The sequence below is a fragment of the Tetrao urogallus genome (assembly GCF_951394365.1).
Source record: "Tetrao urogallus genome assembly, chromosome: 19".
Taxonomy (NCBI): Eukaryota; Metazoa; Chordata; class Aves; order Galliformes; family Phasianidae; genus Tetrao; species Tetrao urogallus.
The window spans coordinates 6,467,642-6,488,790 of NC_136832.1; the positions used below are offsets into that span (position 1 = coordinate 6,467,642).

The 21,149-nt window shown below is 52.0% G+C and overlaps 1 protein-coding gene across 2 annotated transcripts in view; it reads right to left on the reverse strand.

Moving 5' to 3' along the window:
• Positions 1-18,168: 18,168 nt before the first annotated feature.
• Positions 18,169-21,149, reverse strand: part of MED27 (mediator complex subunit 27) — a gene marked incomplete at both ends in the record, with an annotated part of 80,295 nt that continues 77,314 nt past the window's right edge. For both annotated transcript variants that reach the window (XM_079544730.1, XM_079544729.1), the window contains 2 exons: positions 18,169-18,303; positions 20,778-20,855. In XM_079544730.1, coding sequence (XP_079400856.1) covers positions 18,169-18,303; positions 20,778-20,855 — 213 coding nt within the window. The remainder of the gene's footprint in view (positions 18,304-20,777; positions 20,856-21,149) is intronic.

Consider the following 21,149-nt stretch of genomic DNA (forward strand, 5'->3'; position numbering starts at 1 on the left):
CCGCCCAGCTCCGCCGGGCCGCGAGGGGAAGAGGCGGCCCGGGGGCTCCCGCCACACACGCACACGCGCGCCGGGCCGGGCCGCAGCGCCGCCTGCCGGCCGCCTCGGGAAGCGCAGCCAGGCGCCGCGAGCGGGGCCGGCCCTGAGGGAGGCGGTGCGCTGCGAGCATGGCCGCTCCGCTCCGCCCCGTCGGCCGCTCATCGCGCGCGTTTTCCCAGCTCTCGGAGTCGCGAAGGAAGGAGAAGCCCTTCTCACCCCACAGCCCCACCCCGCCGCGCCCCTCGGCGCCGCTTCCCTGCTGCTCTGGAACGCGTCGCTCCTGAAGGCAGCGCCCTGCGGCCGCCCTGCGCCTTGCTGTCACTTGCTCCCGGTGCGCTGTGCCGGCTGTCGGTGCCGGACAGAAGCTGGTTCCCTCTAGCGGGAAGAGGCAGCAGTTGGAGCGGCCGTTTACGGCTGTGGAAGGGCCGTGGATGTGCTGGGAAATGAGCTCCTTTCCGTCGCTGTATTGACAGCATGAACGCAGCGGCGCCCTGACTTCTCTCATTTACGTGGCTGTAAGCTGTGCTGCCACCCCGTTTGTGGCGGTGACAGCAGGCGGGAGCTGCGGCACATCGTGCTGCTGTGAGCAGGGAGCGTGCAGGAAGGAAGAAACCGCTGCAGGGCTGTCAGAGTTGGGCAAGGGAAGAAAGAGAGCACAGAGCCGAGCGGCTGCGTCAGGTCGTGCTGGCGCTGCAGGGCTGCTCTGCACCCAGATGAGAGCCCTGATGTCCTCCCAGCAGCAGGAGAGGGGCGGCAAACTGAGCTCTTCCCACGATGTTTCTTTACTGGGGGGAAACAGTCGGCAGCAAACGTGCCAGCAGCAGCCGGGCAGCACAGAGACGTGCTACAGCCCCAGGGTCACATCCTGCAGCTGACCCACCGAGATGGGATGTTGTGCAAGAAGCGACGACGCGATTTCCGAGCCTTGCAATCACGGCAGAGCGCTCCTGCCCTCTAGTGCCCTTCCCTTCCCCTCTCCCGGGCTGTTCCCTCCCATCCCCATCCCTCGTTCTGCTCCCCTCCGCTTGCAAGGCCGGGCGGTGCCTGTCTGTCCCTGCAGCAGTGCCGAGGTTCGGTAATTCAGTGTCCCATTCAATAAGTGCTGCTGTCACCGTTTCACCCCCCAGAGCCGCGGGGATGTGGCACTGAGGGATGTGGCACTGAGGGAGGTGGCAGTGGGCACAGTGGGGTTGGGCATTGGATCCCAGAGGGTTTTTTCCAACCTCCATGGCTCTGATTCTAAGCACAACGAAGCCCAAGTGACAGACACAATGCGGTGACCTGATATTGCCACTGCCAACACAACCCCTCCCTTTGAACTGGGGAGAGATGAAAACATGTTGGTGGAAGCAAACGAGGGACAGGATTCCCACCACCTGTTAATAGATTCAACTCCTCTCTGTGTGTGCAGTGGCAGGATAGATAGCGGTGAGATGGAGAGGAGCTGCTCAGGAAAGGAGTGCAGGTGGGGCTAATAAGAGATGCAGAGGAATGGTGCAGGAGGGGCCAGAGCTGGGAGATGAAGCAGGTGAGGTCAGAGCATCTGCATCTGTTCCCTGCAAAAACACGTGTGTGAGATGGACTGCAAGTCTTCCATTTAGAGCACATCCCCAATTTCAACCTCGGCACCCTGCAGTTTTACTCAGTGTGCTGACAGCATCTAGCTGGTGGTCCTGGCTGTAGGACAATTCAGCACAGAGACATGAGCAAGACACGAGCACCTGGCTGACGGAGATGGGATTTTCCCATTCAGCGATGCCTGTCCTGCTGCACCCGCAGCCGTGCGGCCCTGGGACTGCTTTGCAGCCCTGCCAGATGTCCCATCGCTGACCCGTCATTGCCGGGACTTGATTTTCCCACCGGCTTTCTCCTTCTCCGCTCGGGTGCGGGCTCTAGAGGGCAGCAGATGCCGGGTGATGGGCACAGCGACCTCCGAGCCCTGGCTGGGAGCCCACTAACGGGGATGGGGGCGGCCGGGTCCGGTTCTGTGTGCCTGGGCACAAACCCAGTCCTGCTCCCTGCCCTGCTGCCTCACTGCCTTTGCTTTTTCCTCCCCACCGCCACAAATCTCCCGAAGGAGTGAGACACCAAAACCAGAAGGGATGCTGAACGCTTGGTGCTCAGGATAAGGAAGAACTTCTGGCAGCTCCACCGAGCTGGTCTTCACCTACAAGTTGAGGCTGTGGGCTGTCAGTGGGGATGGGGAAGGTGCAGGGAACCCTCCTTGCTCTCAGCCTGTCCTGGGCACTCACTGCCACTTGCAGATCCTGAGTGCATCTTCTTGGGGTCATGCATAGTCCCAAGGCCATCTCTGCTGTCCCAGCTGCTGCTGCTCTGCATCAGTGAGACCACTGACAGGCAGTGCAGCTGGATTTGAGGAAAAAACTGGAAATGGAGAAAGGAAAAGAATAAGGTTGGGAGAATTTTGCAGAATTTTCTCCCATTATCCACCACTGCTGTTCCCAAGGAGCTGGGTGCCACCGGCCCTGTGTTGCAGCAGCCCATGAGGACCTGGCAGCAAAATTAGAAAAGATCCACCCATCTCACAGCCACGTCATTGCTCCATGCAAAGTGCTCCCCAAAACTCAGCTGGGCTTCCAGGTGACCCTGCCTGCTTCACCCTATGGAGGAAGCTGAAGGTGCCCTGTGCCCCTCCTCCTCCCCCCGCTGGAAAGAGCAAAACCAGAATGAATCAAAAAAGGAAATCAAAATCAATATTCCAAAGTCAAATCGTAAAAATCCCATTATGGACACAGAGGTCACCTGGAGAAAAACGCAATCGGAGGTGACAGCCCTGCTCCTGCATCCCAGGTGGGCAGACCTCACTCCCAAGGCACAGTGCCACCTGCCCACCTTCCAGCAGCAGGTTGTGCGCAGACAGTGGGCGCAGAGACCTGGGAGGATGGAGAGAGGGACCCTGTGATGTCTGTGAGGTGAGGAGCAGGCTGTCCCATCCGCAGAGCAGGGCTGCCCGACCCCACGCTGTCTCCATCATGCCACAGATCGCAGCCTGAAGCCATTGCCAATGTGGGGCACGTAGCCCTGGTAATGATGCAAACTTCAAACCATTATTTCTCAGCACCGAAGGGTTGTTTAGTGCCGTTTTCCCTCCTCCTTTTCTTTTTCTTGTTTCTTTTATTCTCAGACTTGACCTCTGATTCTGGCTGGGATTTTATGTTGAGTTCTTTTTATTATTGTTTTTTCTCTATCTTTTTTTTTTCTTCTTTTTTTTTGCACCGTATTAGCAGCAGAGAGAAACATCCCAGGAAGTCTGTTTGCCAACAAAGCTTTCTTTAGCAGACAGACAATGGAAAAGCAGAAGAGAATGCTCTGGGCTGGATGTGGCATTTCCAGCACTGCAGTGGCTGCTCTCTGCCCCCTGCAGCTGTCCAGGGGTGACCTTCAGCTCTGTGAATAGCTGATGTCCTCGCCCAAGGTGGAGCCTGCATGCCCTGCTGCTGGAGCATCTCAGCTGTGCGATGGCCCCATCCCAGCACTCACCTCTCCTGTCATTGCTACCAGTTTCGTTCCTTTCAGTCTTTGTTAATCCAGCCTGCCCGGGGAATCATTTAACTCCAAATCCTTCAGGGTTTATTTAGCTCCATTTCTGATAAACCTGGTGCAGGCGGTGGCTGGATGGCATAGCTCTTGCTGCATGCGGGTGGGTCTAAGCTGCAATGAGCCCTTAGGGAAGCAGCTGGAGTTGCTGCCCCAGGCCCAGGGATAAGCAATGAGCAGGAACAGCCCCTTCCCCATAAGCCAGAGGGGTTTGGGGTGGAGGAAGAGGAAGCAAAGCTAGAAACATCCTGACTTTATCAACTTCACCTTCAGCAGGAGTCAGCGCTCCTTGCTCCTCTTCAGCAAAGATGCAGCAGAAATGGAAAAGATCCAAAGGAGTGCAACAAATATTATCAATAATCCATGAGAAGAGATTAAAAAGACTTAGGCCTGTTTAGTTTGGGAGGGGGTGGGAGAGAGGGGAAAATAAGGAGGGCATGGCAGAGGCATACAAAGCGACAAGTGGAGATGCCTGGGAGCACGGGCTGCCCTTGCAGTGCCAGGACAAGAGGCACTGGTGTGGTTGGAGGGCAACACCTTGTGAAGTGACAGCGGGAGTAAAGGAAATGAGATTAGAAACCCAGGAGAAGTGGCTCCACAAACATCCCTGCTGCATGGGGACAGCGTGGGGACAACACAGCGCAGGGAGGGTGGCACAGGTGGGAAGAGGGAGCTGAGAGGTTTGGAGGGTTTTGCTCTCAGAGGCCAAATAAAAGGATTATACAGGAGCTTGTCAGGAGGCCAATGACATTTATAAAGTATTAATCCCTGCAGTGTGTGCTTGATAGCTGCTCCACGCTGCCTCCTGCCTCTCCCCACTCAGCAGTGCAGCCAACGCGCTGCGCTGGGTGATTTTCCTAGGAGGAATCCCACCCCTGCCCTACGCCACCCTGCTTTGATGCTCTGCTCCCCTCCTACCCCGGGGACTCCAGACCCCATCCCTGGTTCCACTTCCATGAGCTCAGCCCTACTTCATCGTTAAGTGACAATTAGTGGACTCTATGGGACCACCACGGGGGAGAAGCGCCATGTGCTGCCTCCATAGCTGCTGGGTGTGCAGACCTGAGCGTCTCATCCACCCTCGGGGGAGAGAAAAGGAGTGACTGCAGCTTTAAAACAAAGATTAGATGCAATTTTTTTCCCCTCTCTCCCTCCCTTTCCCTCTCCTTTTTTAAAGGGAACGTGTCAAGGTTTCCATCAATAATAGATAATGGTGCATCACTCTGGCAGGTTACACCCTCCGGCTGTTTTGATATTTTCCAGAGAATTTGTCAGCAATCTCACTGCAAAGGAGGGTTGGGGGAAGGGGTGGAGGGGGGGGGGGGGAAGAGGCCTCATTAATTTTTTGTCATTTGCATTCCTGCTGTTAAATAATGTATTGATTGCTCTTTCTCTCTCCCTCTTTTAATTCTCTCCCTTCCACGGCGTCTCGCAGCCGCTGGCCCCGCTCTGTGACGGATGAGTTGTCAGAAGCAGCCAACGGCTCAACTGCTGCCATGGGGCTCAATGTGACCCCTGCAGTGCCAAGCGAGTGACAGCTCTGGGGCTGGTGGCACTGCGTCCCTGCGTGGGGACAGAGCAGCTGTGGGATGTGATTGTGTCCCTTAGGGCCACATCCACGCCTCTCCTAAACGCCTCCAGGGTTGGGGATGCCACCGCTTCCATTTGCAGCCGCTGCCAGGTCTTGGCCACCCAGTGCTCAGTGTCAGCCTCCCCTGGTGTGATGTAGGGTCAGGATCATCCAGGTTGGAGAAGGCCTTCGTGAGATCATGGAGTCACAGGACTACCCAGATTGGAAAGAACTTCATGAGGTCATGGAATCCTTGAGGTTGGAAGAGACCTTTGGAAGAGACCTTCATGAGATCATGAAATCACCTAGGCTGAGAAGACCTTCATGACATCGTGGAATCACAGGATAATCCGGAGTGGAAAAGACCTTCTTGAGGTCATAGAATCATGGGATCACTGAGGCTGGAAATGACCTCTACGTTCACCAAGTCCAACCGTTGACCCATCACCACCATGCCTGCTGAGCCACGTCCTTCTGTGCCACAGAAAGGTTTGGATGTCACAGAAATGTAGGGATTGCCCACCAGCCAAGATGCTGGAGCTGTGATGGCGGCTCCCAGTTGTGCAGACCTATCTGCTGCCCCAGGGTGCTCTGCCCAGCCCAGGTAGCTCCAGCTCCCTAAGGGCAGGGAATGTAGGGACTTTCAGGTCTTTTTCCTCCTCCTATTAGGAAATCTTCCACTAAGTATCTTCCCTTGGAGGTCTGAGGATTCCCAGTGCTTCGGTCTGAAGACCCAAGCCAAGGTCCTGGGGAGCCAGGTCCGGGTCTGCTGATCTAAACAAGAAGTTGCACTTGACTTGATTAAAGCTGTGCTCAGCTCAATGCGGCATGCTTCCTTTTTAATTAATAAGTACTTAATTACATAGTTAATATTTTAATATTTCCTTTAAAAAATGTCTGATTTAATGCAGTTACTGCCAGCTATTTGTTTTGTATGACTCTCATGTTTATCTTCCTCTTTCATTTCTCATTTCCCCCTCCACCCAGCACTTCAGTCCCCAAAGCTCTTGGTTGATCTTTGCAGCTGGAAATTAGCACTCGGGCTTTCAGCAGAAATTGAATCTGGCCCCTGGCGCTGCCGTCCATCAGCCAGAGGTGCTAATGGGAGTTATTAGCACAGCTCTGCACCGCAAATACATCGGCCCTGAGGGAGGAGAGGGACCGTGCAAGGATGGAGCGGAACATCCGGAGAAGAGTGGGGCTGGGGCTGCCTCCAAGGTCACCCCTTCCTTGGATGGAGGATGGAGCAGGGCGGTGAGGATGGAGGGGATGGATGTGACAACCTGCAGCTCCACAGTGCCTCTCCTGAGCCCTTGGCTCCTTGCATGCATGTGGATAGATGTACAGAGGACACCAAATGAAAGCTGCTATGGCTTCCTATGCCCACTCCTTCTCTTGCTGCTCCCTGGCCTGCAGATTATTCTGCAGAGCATCCTGCAGCATCCTACACAGTATCCTACAGAGCATCCCCCCGGAATCCTGCACCACCCTGCAGGGCATCCCACAGCATCCTACAGGGTATCACAGGGCATCCCACAGAGCATCCCACATCACCAGGCCTGTATTCCAGCCGTTGCAGCTTTCTCCTTGCTGTGGGATCCTGGCCCCGGCCTCTCTGCAGGGGCACGTGGTGGGGAGAAAGGTGCTTTCGCAGTAATCTCCGTGAGCAGCCTGTTAGGATAATAAAGCAAACAAACGGAAGAGTTATAGCCGAGGCACTTGGGGCACTGTAAAACAGGCTGAAAGCAAATACAGCATCGTTAATCCATCATAAAATAACAGCCTCTTACGATCCCAAATGCATCAAAATGAATGGGAGTGCGGCGGGGTCACCGTTTAAACGGGGAAGCACTGAATGCGAAGCAGGGCTGGGAGCGATGATGGGGTGGGAACCAACCCACAGCCACAAGGATCAGGAGAAGGACCTGGGAGCACCAGGCAGCGGAGGCCATGGGGATGTCTCTGCCTGTGTGTGGGGGAGCTCTAAAACCAGTAAGAACCAGTAAGACCAGTGCAAGCGAGTGGGTGAGGTGCGATGTGTGCACTGCCTTCACCATGGGCATGGAGGTGTCAATGGGGTCCCAGCACCAGGAGGGCCGGGGAATGGGGACCCCCAGGGTCCCATGGCATCTCTACTTCATTAGCAGCTTCCTCATTAAGTCTTCCCTGCCCTTCTGCAGGGTTAGTCACTCTCACCTGCTTAATCCAGGGAGATTATGTTCTGGTCTCTTTTTAAGAAAAGCCAAACCCCCCAGACCCTCCCGTCTGCTTTCAGTTCTTTTCATTTCACCTCGTTTAATTCCTTGCCAGCTTAATGAGTCGGTAGTAATGAATAAGATGAAAATTAGGGCTTAATAAGTGTGAAGAAAAGACTGTTCTCACTGACAAAGGGAGCACAGCGGTGGAAAAGCGCAGCGATGACCCAAACCCATCCCAGCAATGGGGACCATGCTGGGACAACGGTGCCATCCCTGCCCTGGCCTAGCTCACACTGGAGCTGTGCTGTGCCATGCTGTGCTGAGCTACACTGTGCCAATGCTGTGCCATAGCATACTGTGCCACGTCATGTTGAGTGCTGCCATTTCATGCTGAGATGTGCCATGCCATGCAGTGCCATGCAGTGCCATGCTGTGCCATGCTGTGCCATACAGAGCTGTGCCATGCCATGCTGTGCTGCTCACCCCATGTCTGCACCCTCAGGGCTTCCTCAGCTGGGGCAGAGGGACCCCTGTGTGCCATGGGTGCAGCATCCCTCCGTGCCACCTGGAGCAGCAAGCTTCGGCTCAGTGCCAGGACAGAGAGCAGCACCGCAAGGATGCTCCAATCCCCAAAAACCACTTTAAATTTACTTTATATCTTTAAATGATGATGATAGTGATTATAAATGCCAACAGGTGTCCACTCAGAGCCCAGCCCCGCTGTGACAAATGGCCCCAAAGACCCCTGCACATTAAAACTGCAACTGGAGTCCAGAAGCACCCGCGGTGGAAATCGACAACCTGATTAAAGGCTCATTGATTGCCCTAGCCTCATTAGCATATCATTAGCGCTGGCCCCTTGGCGGCCATGACCCAGGTGGATCAAAAAGCACGGCGCGTCAGGAGCAATGGGAAATCAGTATCCAGGGGAGGGGGCAAACCCCAATTGCGGCACCCACCTCCTCACCCCGCGGCTTTGGCCACGCACCGGGCATGGCTGTGCTGCTCCCTGGGCACACTTGGGCCCATGGGGCTGAGAGCACAGGGAAGGGAAGGGCTGCTCGGGCAGCGCCGCCTCTGTGCCATCCGTTGTTTTTTGTGCGGTGAGTCAGGAGCCTCATATAGGATTCCCATCTGCGCCGTGCCAGGCTGCGCCAGACTGTGCTGTGGGCCCCCGTCCAACTGCTGCTGATGAAGTGGTTGGGTTCGGTTGGTTGGATTTGGGTTTGTTTGCTATTTTGTTTTTGTTTTTGTTTTTTTCCCCTATAACTTTTGCACACTGAAGAAGCAGGAGAGGAGCAAGGGTTCCTCCAAGCCCCTCCCAGAACCCCATGCTCAGAACGGGGATCCCCTCCAACACTGCACTGAGGGCATTGTGCAGTGTTTTTGTAGAACCACAGAACTGTTTCAGTTGGAAAAACCCTTAAAGGCCCTCAGGTCCCACTCCCCACAGTGAACTGGGACACCCACAGCTCCACCAGGTGCTCAGGGCCTCTCCTGACCTCAGGTGTCTGCAGGGATGGGGCACAACCACCTCTCTGGACCCCCTGGGCCAACACCTCCCCGTTCTTTTTCCTTATATCCAGCCTAAACCTCCCCTCTTTTAGTTCACAACTCTCGCCATGTCTGAGTGCTGGGGCTGACCCCATGCACGTCACGGCCCACGGCCAGCACACCATGCCTGGCTGCGGGGAAACAGATGTGGGTGCAAGGGATGTGCCTGAATCACAGCAGACCCCTCACACCCAGCATAGAATCACAGGATCATGGAATGGCTTGGGTTGGAGGGGACCTCGAGGATCATCAAGTTCCAAGTCCCCTGACATGTGCAGGGCCACCAACCTCCATATCTAATACTGATACCAGCACTGTACAGGGATGATCACATGCAATCTGATGAATACATAACACCTTACCACTGTCCCCTCTGTGTGCTCTTTGGGGAGGAGCTAGAAGCAGAAATGCATCTTGCAGGCAGCGGAGCTGCTTGAAGCCTCCTCCACTCCTCACCTCGAGTATTTATCTGCGTGCAGGTGGCTGCAGGCCCTCAGAGCAGAGCTTCTGCTGCTGCACGTCTCTTTCTGCTGACAATCAATCCAACCGAGCAGTCAGGCTCGGTGATCTCAGAGTTCCTTCCCAACCCGAACTGTTCTATGATAGGAAGCACAAAACTCAGTGCCTCCTATAGCATCTGTGCATTGAACCCAGCTGCACTCTGTCCATCACTGCCATGAAGCTGCCCTGAGCACCACCAGCTCCATGCATGTGGGTGCCCACATCACTGCTGGGCATTAGGGAAGAATTTCTTCTCCAGAGAGCGGTGCTGCATTGGCAGAGCTGCCCAGGGAGGGTGGGTTCCAGACCTGCAGAGATGCAGCATTTGGGGACACGGTCGGTGTGTTGGTGGTTGTGAGGGAACTCAGCGGTCCCAAGGGAAAACAACAGGTGGGTGACAGAGAAAGGAGGCTGGGGACAATGAAAGGCAGCAGAGAACAGCAATGACAACACGGTACCGCTCTCTCCTCCAACTGCTCCTCTGGTCCCAGCAGTGTCTGCTGCGCTGCGCTCAGCTCGTGGTTCAGAACTCACAGCTGCTCAAGGAAAAGAAAAAAAAATATAAAAGGAAGCTCATGAATTATGGATCACACTGAGATCAATCCTTCAGTGCCTGCCAGCCGTGCCCCTTGGAGGAGAGAGCTCTCCCCCTTGTCCCCACTTTGTCCCCAGACCTTCAGCTGCCAGACACCGGTTGGTGGCACAGCTGTGCCCATTGGGTGCTGCTGGTCCCACGCACACTGGAGCCTCCAGCTCTATGATTGCTTACCTAATCTGCATATAATTCCACCACATGTTACACAACACCATCATACTGTATGTGCTCACTGTGAGGGTCTCAGGTGGGATGGGGTCTCCAGTGGCTGTGATTCTGAGCATTGTAATGAAGACAGCTCAGTTAAGGAGGGGGTGAACCCCTCTGCTGACTGCTCCAGGCACGATGAGGAAATACATTTAGTTCACATATTTCCAGGATCTTTCTGTCATCAAGGCAAGCATCGTGGTCACACTGAAGGGGATGGACTCTTTAGTAGGTTCTGCTGGGGTAGGACACGGGGAGATGGCTGTGAACTAAAAGAGGGGAGGTTTAGAGTGGATATAAGGAAAAAAGGATGGGGATGTGCTGGCACAGGGCACCCAGAGAGGTGGTGATGCTCCAGCCCTGCAGACACCCGAGGTCAGGGGAGGCTCTGAGCACCTATGAGCTGTGGGTGTCCTCATCCATTGCAGGGAGTGGGATCAGATGGGCTCCCTGCCCATCGCTGCCCTCGAAATGCCACGGGGGGATCTGCATTCAGTGCTTCCTGCTGAGCTGTGGCCTTTGGAGAACATCTGCTGAGCGTGTCCGTCCACCCCGGGCATCGCCCCCTCCATCATTCTCTCGTTACTGATCACAGATTGATTTAATTCTAGTAGCCAATAGGTTTGCCTTTTAATTTTCAGGATCACGTTTAATTAAAGGGAGGTGGGTCCGGCCCCATCAAACCACATCAAAGTCCTCTGGGCCCCAGGTGAGCAAGAACACCCACAGCAATTATCGATTTCCCTTTGTTCCAGTGAATGCAGCGGTGCTGGGGCTGCACTGCAGGGCTCTGCCCAGGGTGTCCTCAGCCCAGTTCTACCAGCTGGTCCCAGATGCTGAGCTGGGAGGGGGCTGAATGGTTGGACAGACAGGAAAGGGACAGACGGACGGAGGGAGAGAGAGCTGCCACGTGCCGCTCACAGCACTCGGGGGAAGCAGGTGGCTTTGCTGGATGCAGAAAACTTCAGTTCTTGGAATGAACTTTGAATGCTGCCAAAAGCCGGGGTGGGGGGGGGGGGGGTGGTGCTGGGCTGGTGGGCTGCCAGCACAGCTCAGCCCGTGAGTCAGCAGCGTCAGCTCTCAGCTCACCAAGCAATCTGCAAATGGTGCAAAGCTGCTTTTCACAGTTCACCTCAGCTGCTAAATGGCCTCAGATTTACAACCAAGGCGTTCGCACTTGAAAACGGTTGAGTTAATGAAGGAGGGGAGGGAGGAAGGGAGGGGGGTCCACGAAACGCACCCATCCCAAGATGCCACCGCAGAGCATGAGGCCGTTCCCCACCACGGAGGACCCTTCCTCCTCTCCTGAGATGGGGAGAAAGCGCTGCACCCAGCGAGCAGTGAGCACTGTGCCACGCACAGCCCCAGCTCTGCTCTTCCCCTTTTCCCACAGATACTGGGAATGTCGGCCCCGTGACAAGCCTTAATTCTAATGGTGTTTGCTCTTTTTTGAGATAATGTCATCTTAATGCTCTTGAACCGGCTGCTATTAATCTTGCACCGAAGATCATTATATGGGGGGAGGAGGGGAGCTGCCGCTCGGATTGATCAGGCACATTACAAAAAAGCGATGTGATTTATGTCTATATTACACCACACATTGGGATATTTCTTTAGTATGGTCCCTGGGCAAATACAAGCATTTTGTTTGCACAGGATGTCATTAAATCCTGGTGGGAGAAACACCCCACAGCCTCTCCATGAGGCCTGAGCCTGCTTCTCTCTTTTTCTCCCCAAGCAGCTCCACGCTTCAGTCCCTCTCCCTGCACAACAGCACTGGTAGATGAGCACTGAGCTCATCTCTCCTCATCCTGCATCCCAAATCCAACCCTGAATGCAGCCCCACAGACACCCCACAGTGTGCCTCCTCCCCACGCCATCTCAAGGTCCCTATGCTGTCCCACTGTCCCCACGTTGTACTCTGAGACCCCACGCCATATTCAGTCTCCCCATACCATCCACAAAGTCCTTGTGCTGTACCCCACGTTCCCGTCACCAATGTCACCATGCTGCAATCTGTGTCCTTGTGCTACCCCCAAGGCCCCTGTGCTGTCTCCAAGGTCCCCGTGCCATATCCAGTCTCCCCATGCCATTCCCAAGGTCCCCATGCTGTACCCCATGTCCCCATCGCCCAGGTCCCCATGCCATACACAGTGTCACCGTGCCATCCTCAAGGTCCCCGTGCTGCCCTCAGTGTCTTTGTGCCATCCAGAGTCCCCATGCCATACCCAGTGTCCCTGTGCTGTCCCCAAGGTCTCCATACCACACACATCCCCATGCTGTAGCGTCAGCGCCATCCTCAGCATCTCCATCCCCAGTGCTCCCACACCATCACCAGTGTTCCGACTGCTGTCCCCAGCGTCCCCACCCCGAGGTTTCCATGCCATATCCCGTGTCCCTGTGCCATCCCTCACATCTCCATCTCTCAGGAGCACACAGCTCAGCAGAGCACATGGGCAGAGGACGCCGGTGACGTCCTTGGAGGTGCTCCCCAGCCAGCAGTGGGACACCAGCTCTTTGCCTGGAGCCATCTCTCACCTCTCGCTGCGTCAGGGGCTCACAGCTGCCTACCTTTGTTTTACTCAGCCTGAGAACACAGCTCCTCTTGTCCAAGAGCATCACCTCACGGGGGGTGACAGCATTCCCTGCAGGGACGGTGCTGCGCTGCGCCCTGGGACCTGTCCAACATCCACAGAATGGAAAACTCCCATCCACATCAATCAACCCAAGATTAAAAAGGGGTTTTATAAAACCTGCACTACCTCAGGGATGAATGATAAAATACAACCCTTCTCAACATTTACATTTTAAAGAAATCCAGTTTTCCACGTCCCATAAATCCCAGCGCTGTGTGGTTATGGAACACACCAGGCACGGCCCCGGCTCTGGGAACCCTCGTGGTCCCACTCTTCTCATGTGGATCTCACTAGGAAAAGGCACACATTTTGTTTTTAATACAGTGTTGAATCACCTCCCTTCCCCTCATCCTTAAGAAAACCTTTTATAAATGTTCTCAGATTAAAAATAAATGCTAATATTCTCACTGAGGTTTGAACACAGCTTCTGCACTCTCCTACCTCCGGAGTTTGCGCTTCTCATTTCACACGTGTCCATAACGACAGGGACCAAACCATGACAACAAAGGGGATCTGCAGAACTTCACAGCTCTCCTATTTGGCATGTCCTATTAAATACTCATGGTTTACTTTCCCTGCGTTTCTCTGCAGCAGACAAATTTTAAATGTGAGGATCTAACCGTGTTGCCATTTGCCGTGGTTGTTGGCTCCAAAGGGTCTGCTTGGTGGGAAGAACATCTTCCATGGCACTGCTGTGGCACTGAGGGATGTGCCCATGGGTGGTGGGTTGGGGATCTGAGCGCTCCTTCCCAACCTTAACAGTTCAGTGATTCTCAGCAGCACGTTCTCAGTGTGCGACCCTGACCATCTCATGTGCTACACTTCAGCTTTTTCCTCTTCTTTCATCAGAGAAAAACAATACTATGTGATGAGCTTTACGGACACACAGAAAAGCCAAACTGTACAACAAAAGATACTGGGCGCTGCAAAGGAATCCCCCTGAACTCCCTGCAGAGCTTCCCCACATTAACAAGAAGGAAACCTGGCACCTTTGTTTGTTCCGATCATTCGATTTTAAAAGGGAAGAAAAAAAGATGACCTCAAGATCTCTCACAACTTCACAACACGTGCACATCCTGATAGGAACTAATTAGCTGTGATTCAAACCAGTTTCTGAGCTCCTCAAAGCAAGCTGGAAAACAATTCCAAGTGCTCGAAGGCAGCCGTGTTTCAGGGTTGCTGCCGACCCCATCCACACAAGGCTGCTTCTGAGCCTGTACCACAGCCAGGCGCAGGGAACCCAGCAGAGCAGCTGCTCTCCCATTTGTGCGCAGAACATCTCTGAAGGACACCAGGTGAGGTGAAGAGCTAAAGCCCTGCCCTGCTGTAGTGCATTAGTGATAAACTGGGGGAATTTGAGGCTCCTACGCCGCCTGCTTGGCTCAACCCCAAGCAAGAAAGCAGGTCCTGTACTAAGTTCGGGGGGGAAGAGGGGGGAGAAGCCCAGGAAATGGATTAAGGTGCTAAACTCACTGCTAAAACCTGCACTGAAGGCAGCTCGAGGCTGATCTGTCACCCTGTTGCATGTATTTGAAGTAAATCTACAGCATGCCTCTGTAATAAGGCCACACAGGCAGAGGGCAACAGGAATGTGCAAAGTTTATGCTCAGCAGCTACTGAACCTCACAGCTCTTGTCCCAGTGAGAGCACGCGGGGCCACCTCACAGATTGGGGCAAGGAGAGATGGGTTCCCTGCAGAGCCCAGGGGCAGAACAAGGGGTCCTGGCACTGCGGGTGAGGCCTCGGCAGGCAGCACAGCTCCTTGGGTTTTTTTTTTTGCTCATCTTTGCAGCTCACAAATCTGGGTGCAGCAGAACTGGCAGCTTCAAGACGAAGGTCCTCCACAAATGCCGTTTCCATCGATTCTCCACCAGTGCTCTCAAGACTCCGCGCTGCCTGAAAGTGCACTGCCTAAGACATGAATGCAGAATCATTACCCGATGCAGAGCTCGAAGGCTTGGAGATAAATATCCTGCTATTTAAGCTGCACTTTTACCTTGAAAAGCAATTTGCAAGCCCGCAGAGCAGCACTGACAAGCCTCACGGAGCCGCGTGCAGCGAGGTTGCGGTGCCACACTCTCTCCCTGGGACTCAGGGCACATCAATCTCCTCTCCCTTCATCATCACCAGAGCTTAAGACAGGTTCGAGGAAGGTGGAGACACCAAAGAGAACAGGCAAAGCATCGCAAGCAATTCCTTCCCTGCGAGTTTGGACCTGGCTTTGAATTATGGGGAATCACAGAATCATGAAGGATAGAGAAGCCCTCTCAGATCCCCAGATCCAACCCCAGCCCACCCCACCGTGCCCACTGCCATGGCCCTCAGTGCCACATCTGCCCTCTTTTCTCCAAAACCTGTGCTCAGAGCTCCCCGTTTTCCCTTCTTACATTTTCATGTGGATTGCTATTGGTGGTGCACGGCTCCCAGTTAACCTGGGCGCTAATTTAAAAAAAAAATCCAAACACCAACGTGCTTGTTTCCAAGGAGACATTACAAACTTCATAAGGAGGTAACAAATATACAAGAGAGGGAAGAGAACTAAAAGGCTTTGGTTTGAAAATTAAAGTTGTTTGCCACGGCTTGATGGCTTAATCAGTCGATCAATATTGTTCACAGGGCAGGCAGGGAGGGAGCCACGAGCTGTGATGAAAAATGCATGAGGGGACAAGGGAGACCTGGGAGTAGAAAATTAAAAAGTCAGCCTGTTACATTTGTCCAATATTGGCAGAGAAATTAAAGTGGTTTGGGGAGGGGTGCTAGGAGGGAAGAGGGGAGCTGCGATACGCAGCGCATATCTGCCGAGGGTTCCCTTCCTGGGAGAAACTTTCACATTAATTAAGTTGCTTTCTTAGAGAAAAGATGGATTTTGTAACCTTTAGCACCTGCGAGCTCCACGAGAACAGTAGGAGGGGTTTGCATACGGAAAAATAAGAAGGGATTTCTGCCCATCAGGGGTGTGATGGGAGAGCACGGTGACTGGGGAGCGATGCTGCGCCAACACGGCGAGGCCAGGCCTTCTTCTGCAGCACTGGGTGAGATTCATGTACCTTTGTGTGATAAAATGCAGCTCTGTGACATCCGTATCCCGAGCAGTAAAGCAGCAGCATTGTTCAGCACACAGACTTTTCCTTCTGCTAGGGACTGGGCAGCGAGGGCTGCCTGGCAGGCACAGGCAGCAGGACAAGTGCAGGTCCAGGAGATGCTCCAGAAGCATGAGGCAGCTGCTCCCTGGGGATGGTGGTCCTTACTGCTGGCCTTGAGGATCTGAGCGGTTCCAAAAGCTGCAACAGACTCTGATGACAAACAAAACATCAGGCTGCTCGTCCTGTTCAATTCCACTCCCTGAAGTGGAAATATTGCAAGCTGCTACACTTAAAAAGACTGCAGGGATCGGAAGCAGCGCCCCTCTCAGGGCCTGTGGGAGCAGACCCCTTCCCACTGCAGTTCCTTAGGGCAGAAATGCGACATGCAGTTCATGTTACACTTCCCAGCACAATTATTTCTGCACTCGTGTAACTACATTGGATTTTATGGCACTCCATTAGGCTTGCCAATTACAGGTTTAAGTTTTCAGGCTCAATTAACACACGAACTGGCTGATGTTGTTTTCTGCGACTAATTATCTCCAAGTGCCAGTACACGATTCCATATATAATACTTCTGTGAACTTTGGGGTTTGCTTTCTACACCATTATTTAAGTATAAACAAAACTGAGCAGACAGCAGTGCCTAAAGCAGACTGGATACCATATTATGACCTTTTTGTTATTAAAAAAAAATGCTTACTCCATCGGAAACCCAGGCCTTCCAATTAGTGCAGTAATGGGACGGATAGCAGGGCTGCTTATTTACAAGGCTCTCTCATCTAAGATGCACACACTGCTCTGTCTTGGGTGATCTCTGTATCACAAAGGCTGCTTGGGTCAAATAAGAGCCAGGTAGTCGAGCTGCAGTGTGATGGGACACAGCATTACCTCCCTATTATGGCAATCCTTCTGTTTGCTGATGGGGGGAAAAGGAGTTAAAAAGAAAGAATCAAACCACCAACGTCCTCAAGCAAATACGTATTCATCCTTAATACACAACGCCATGCCCCCAAAGGAGGTCAGACACACCAAATTTTCTTTCAACCACCTCTCACCTCTGTAAGAGCCAGTCTTGCTTCTGCACAGTTAGTCCTAGAAAGCTGGAATTCCCACATCCCACACTGCCCTCGCACCAAGCCGCTGTCGTTGGAAGCTCAGTCTTTTACACCAACACAGCACCATCACGTTTCTGTTCCCATCACTGCTAACTGCACTGTTTCACAACTGCTGTTGGTTCAAGTTGAATTCAATGAGTGCTGTAAGATAACAGCTGATTTCAGGTGCCTCCCCTCCTGCCTGCTCCCCCCCTCTCCTTTCCATGCACTGTGGTTAACTGCACTAAACATTCCTTGCTGACAACCAGAGCAAACCTTGCCACCACCAAAGCCTCTGATCTTTACATCACCAAAAGCTCTTCAGGCAAGCAGAAGGGACCTCAGAAGCTGCACTGAAGGGCTGAACTATTTTCCTGCTTTCAGTCCCAGAACAGGACAAACGAGTTACACCGAGTCACTGCTCAGATGCGTTTCCTAACCGCTCAATACGTGCAATTTAGGTAACATTTTTCATGACAATTTTAGTAAAGGAAAACATCTGTTCCCCCCCGCTTCTGAAAGTGCCTTGCATCTTCCAAGCTGCTGCATGCCTTTGAAACTCCTCGTCTAATCAACACCATCATCTCTTCCAGAAAAAGACCAGCACAGATAAGCAGCCTCACAACAGAACTCTATCATATCAGCATATACATGTTTAAATGCTTCCAGTTTTTCTAAAGAAAAGAGCAGCTATGAAAAACTCATACCAATCCCAAGGATTTTTGCTGGTTAAATAATGAAAGAAATAGCACAACTTCTGAAATACAAAATTTATTTTGAGCTTATAAAAAAAAATCTTTAACAGCGAATTCTGTTGCAAAACATCAACCATACAGGGGCACTTCCATTAAATTTGGGGCGAAGATCATTACCATCAGACCTCCCCAGATGGATCATTCCAGCTGAGAAGCACCAAGGAGTCACAAGGTGCTCCTCACCACCTCCAAAACCCAGCAGTCTCACACATACCTTGCAGAGTGAGGAACTCTGACACAGCAAACTGCATCAGTGCAACCTCACTGCTTAGTGCAGAACGGATGAGCCAGAAGCAGAGCCAGCAGTGAAGCCAGCAGCTCTCCTCCCAGCCCAGCGCTGCTCACTCCACACACATCACCTGCTGGGCTGTGCTGCTACTGCCTGCAAGTGTCATGGAAAGCTTCAAGTGTCCGGAAATCCCTCCAGGTGGGCGGCAGGCCATCCTGCAGAAACTTTCCGCAGCGCTGGCACGGAGCCTGGAACAGCTTTATGTAACTTCTTAACCAGGTCTAAGAGAGAAAGGGAGAGACATTAAGAAACGTGGATCTGGACATTCCCTTATGTCATCATTCTTGTCAAGCAGTGATCCCAAGGACAGGGGATGTACTTTGGCGAGGCCCCAGAGGTACACAGTGCTTTTATAAACAGAATGTGCAGAAGATGGGAAGGTCATACATAGCTGAATTCCCACTTTATTAAGAATATTCTGCTTTTTCAGTCACTTAAGCAGATTTGTTAATGGCAATTCACGCACTGAGCAGGAGGTTTTTGCAGCAGGAGAATCTCTGCAGAAGGCAAATGTTCCAATGCTCCTCATATTTCTCCTGGAATTTAGTTGTTCCTGATGGGTGCCTTCTTCAGTTGAATATCAGTGCATCTCTTCCTATGAACATCCATCTCAGCCCCACTGCACACACACTGCAACACTCTGAACTTTTAGTAGCTGAAGATATAAGCACTTTCACAGCAAAATGACTTCCTCCCTAATGTGATTTTAAGATCAATACTCACTGGTCATAAAAATACTGGAAGATTTTAAATCTGATTACAGTGATATATATCTATAATCAGGGATGTATTTATAAATACAGAGGCAAGTGCTGAACTACAAGCAGTAAGAACAGGTGTTCTAGGAGCAGTTCTTGCCTCACAAGCGCTTCCTCCCATCGTCAGACATTGCAATGAGCATTGCATAACTCAATTCCAAACTCAAGGATATACACAGCTGAAAAATACCCAGAGCAGCTGCGAGGGCCACGCATGAATCTTGTCATTTAAAGTCCTATTGAATTACATCGATAAGAGAAAATTGTTCTCTGAAGAAGAGGTCAGAGGAGTTTATTGAAGCAAATCCTTCCATCTTCATCAGAGCTTTCTCTACAGCAACCAAACCTTTGGCCATCAATAGCTCTCCTCCAAAGAACCCCTCCACGGGCTCAGCACTAAGTTCAGGGACAAGGGCAGCAGAACACTACAAGTAAATTGCTGTTATTTACTTCAGCTCAGATGGACCCTGCTTGCACAACAGAGAAATCGAATTTTCTGAACCGTAACACAAAAACAGTAAATAAGTTAAATTGGGCACTTGAGACATCTGTGGAAAGGGAACAGAACAAGTTCTCTGCTGCCATCAGAAAGCTGGGCCTCCTGCGCACCCCGTCATGTGGATTGCACAACTGACATGTGAAGGGACGAACGCACTGACACTCGTGTTGTACATCTGTTTTTGCTTCGTTAACATTTTTAGCAGCGTTCTGTCCAATCGATACGGCAGGCCCACGGCTCACACAGACGTCCTCCCCACTTCTATTAAACATTCATTTTCAGACACGTGTTGAGACATGGATTGGACCTGGAAGAGCTGCCTTCACCCTTTGAAAGCCATGCTCACGTGCACAGCTCTCCTCTTAGCAGCCTTTTTATTGAATAAACAAAGAAACAAGCACAGCAGGTAAGCGAGTCTGACCTGAAATTACATATTGGAAAAGAAAGACATAAAAGAACCAATGCTATCTTACACACCCACAGATTGCCAGTGGCAAAATTAGATGGTGGATTCTACAAAGTCTGAATTACAGTGCTCCGAGTGAAGGGGTAATGTAATAGATGGACTAAAAAGTCTGAAGAGCAGAGAAAATCCCTCCCCAAAATCTCCTCTGGGAGATTGCAGCAGGAGAACAGCAACCACGTTCCCTGCCAAAATTCATCTTCGTGGAAGGTGTTCTGAATCATAAACCCTTGTGACTACCAGGGCTGCTTGCATCCAAATGTATTTCACAAAGAAAATACTAAATTCGAGCAGAATTAAAGGTGATACACTTAAATCTACATGAAGTTAGAGCAGTATTTTATCAATTGTATTCAATAACAGTGGGATATCCCAGCAAGCATTTCCTCTGCCCTGAAATCACCTGCTGCTGCACTCATCATCCACCCGCAGCCCATCAGGATCCAGGTTTGGGCCAAAAGGACCAAGGATTCTTCCTGATGACATTCCTGCCTCCAAAGCTCTTCACTCACATCAGTGACCCTCATTCCCTGCTGTGCTGGGCACACTGATGAGCAAGCTGGAATACACTCACTGCTAGTTTCACTGGAGCTGACTTTATGTCCAGAAACCAACTCTGCACAGTGAGCACAGTGTGAATGGGCTGGACAGTAACAAAGAGCGTGGGGCAGCTTTTTTCTGCTGTCTTTAGAGATGACCCAGACTAGCTTTGCAAACTGGCATCACCAAGCAAATGTTGTGGCTTCTGATAGAGCACCTATGCACAGCACAGCCCTCAAACATCAGCTATCCCACAGTACTGAGACAGATTTTTCATCCTTACCCAGATACGATACAAAGAATTACAGTTGATCTCTGCTGTCTGGCTTGGTTAAACAGGTGAAGTTACAACTGCATCACAAATGCCTCGTGCCATTTGCTGTCAACATGCTCAAATCTGTCTGGAGGTAGTGAGTTATCTTCAAATTTACTTACCATGAAAGATCTGACTACCACGTCAGGCATCTGAGGCAGCTGGTAGTGCAGCAGGGCAGTGGTTGCGTGATCCGTCACCTGTGCCAGACAGAAGGAGAACATTCTCTCATTCATTCCACACCTCAGACATCTTTCTTCGAAGAAAAAGAAAATAAATTCCACAGGAAAGTGGCAAACCAAAGGCTGTGTCACTGCTAAGACGCTCTCAAAGAAGTTTTGGGTAGCTTTTTCCAGCTGCCTTCCATTCCCACTGTCAGCCTTCATACAACAACCAGCTACAGCAATCATGAAGACTGACTTCCTATGCACAGAGTGAGATCAACACATCTTAGCAAATTCAAACGTGTGGCAGAAGCTAATAATGTAAAATGA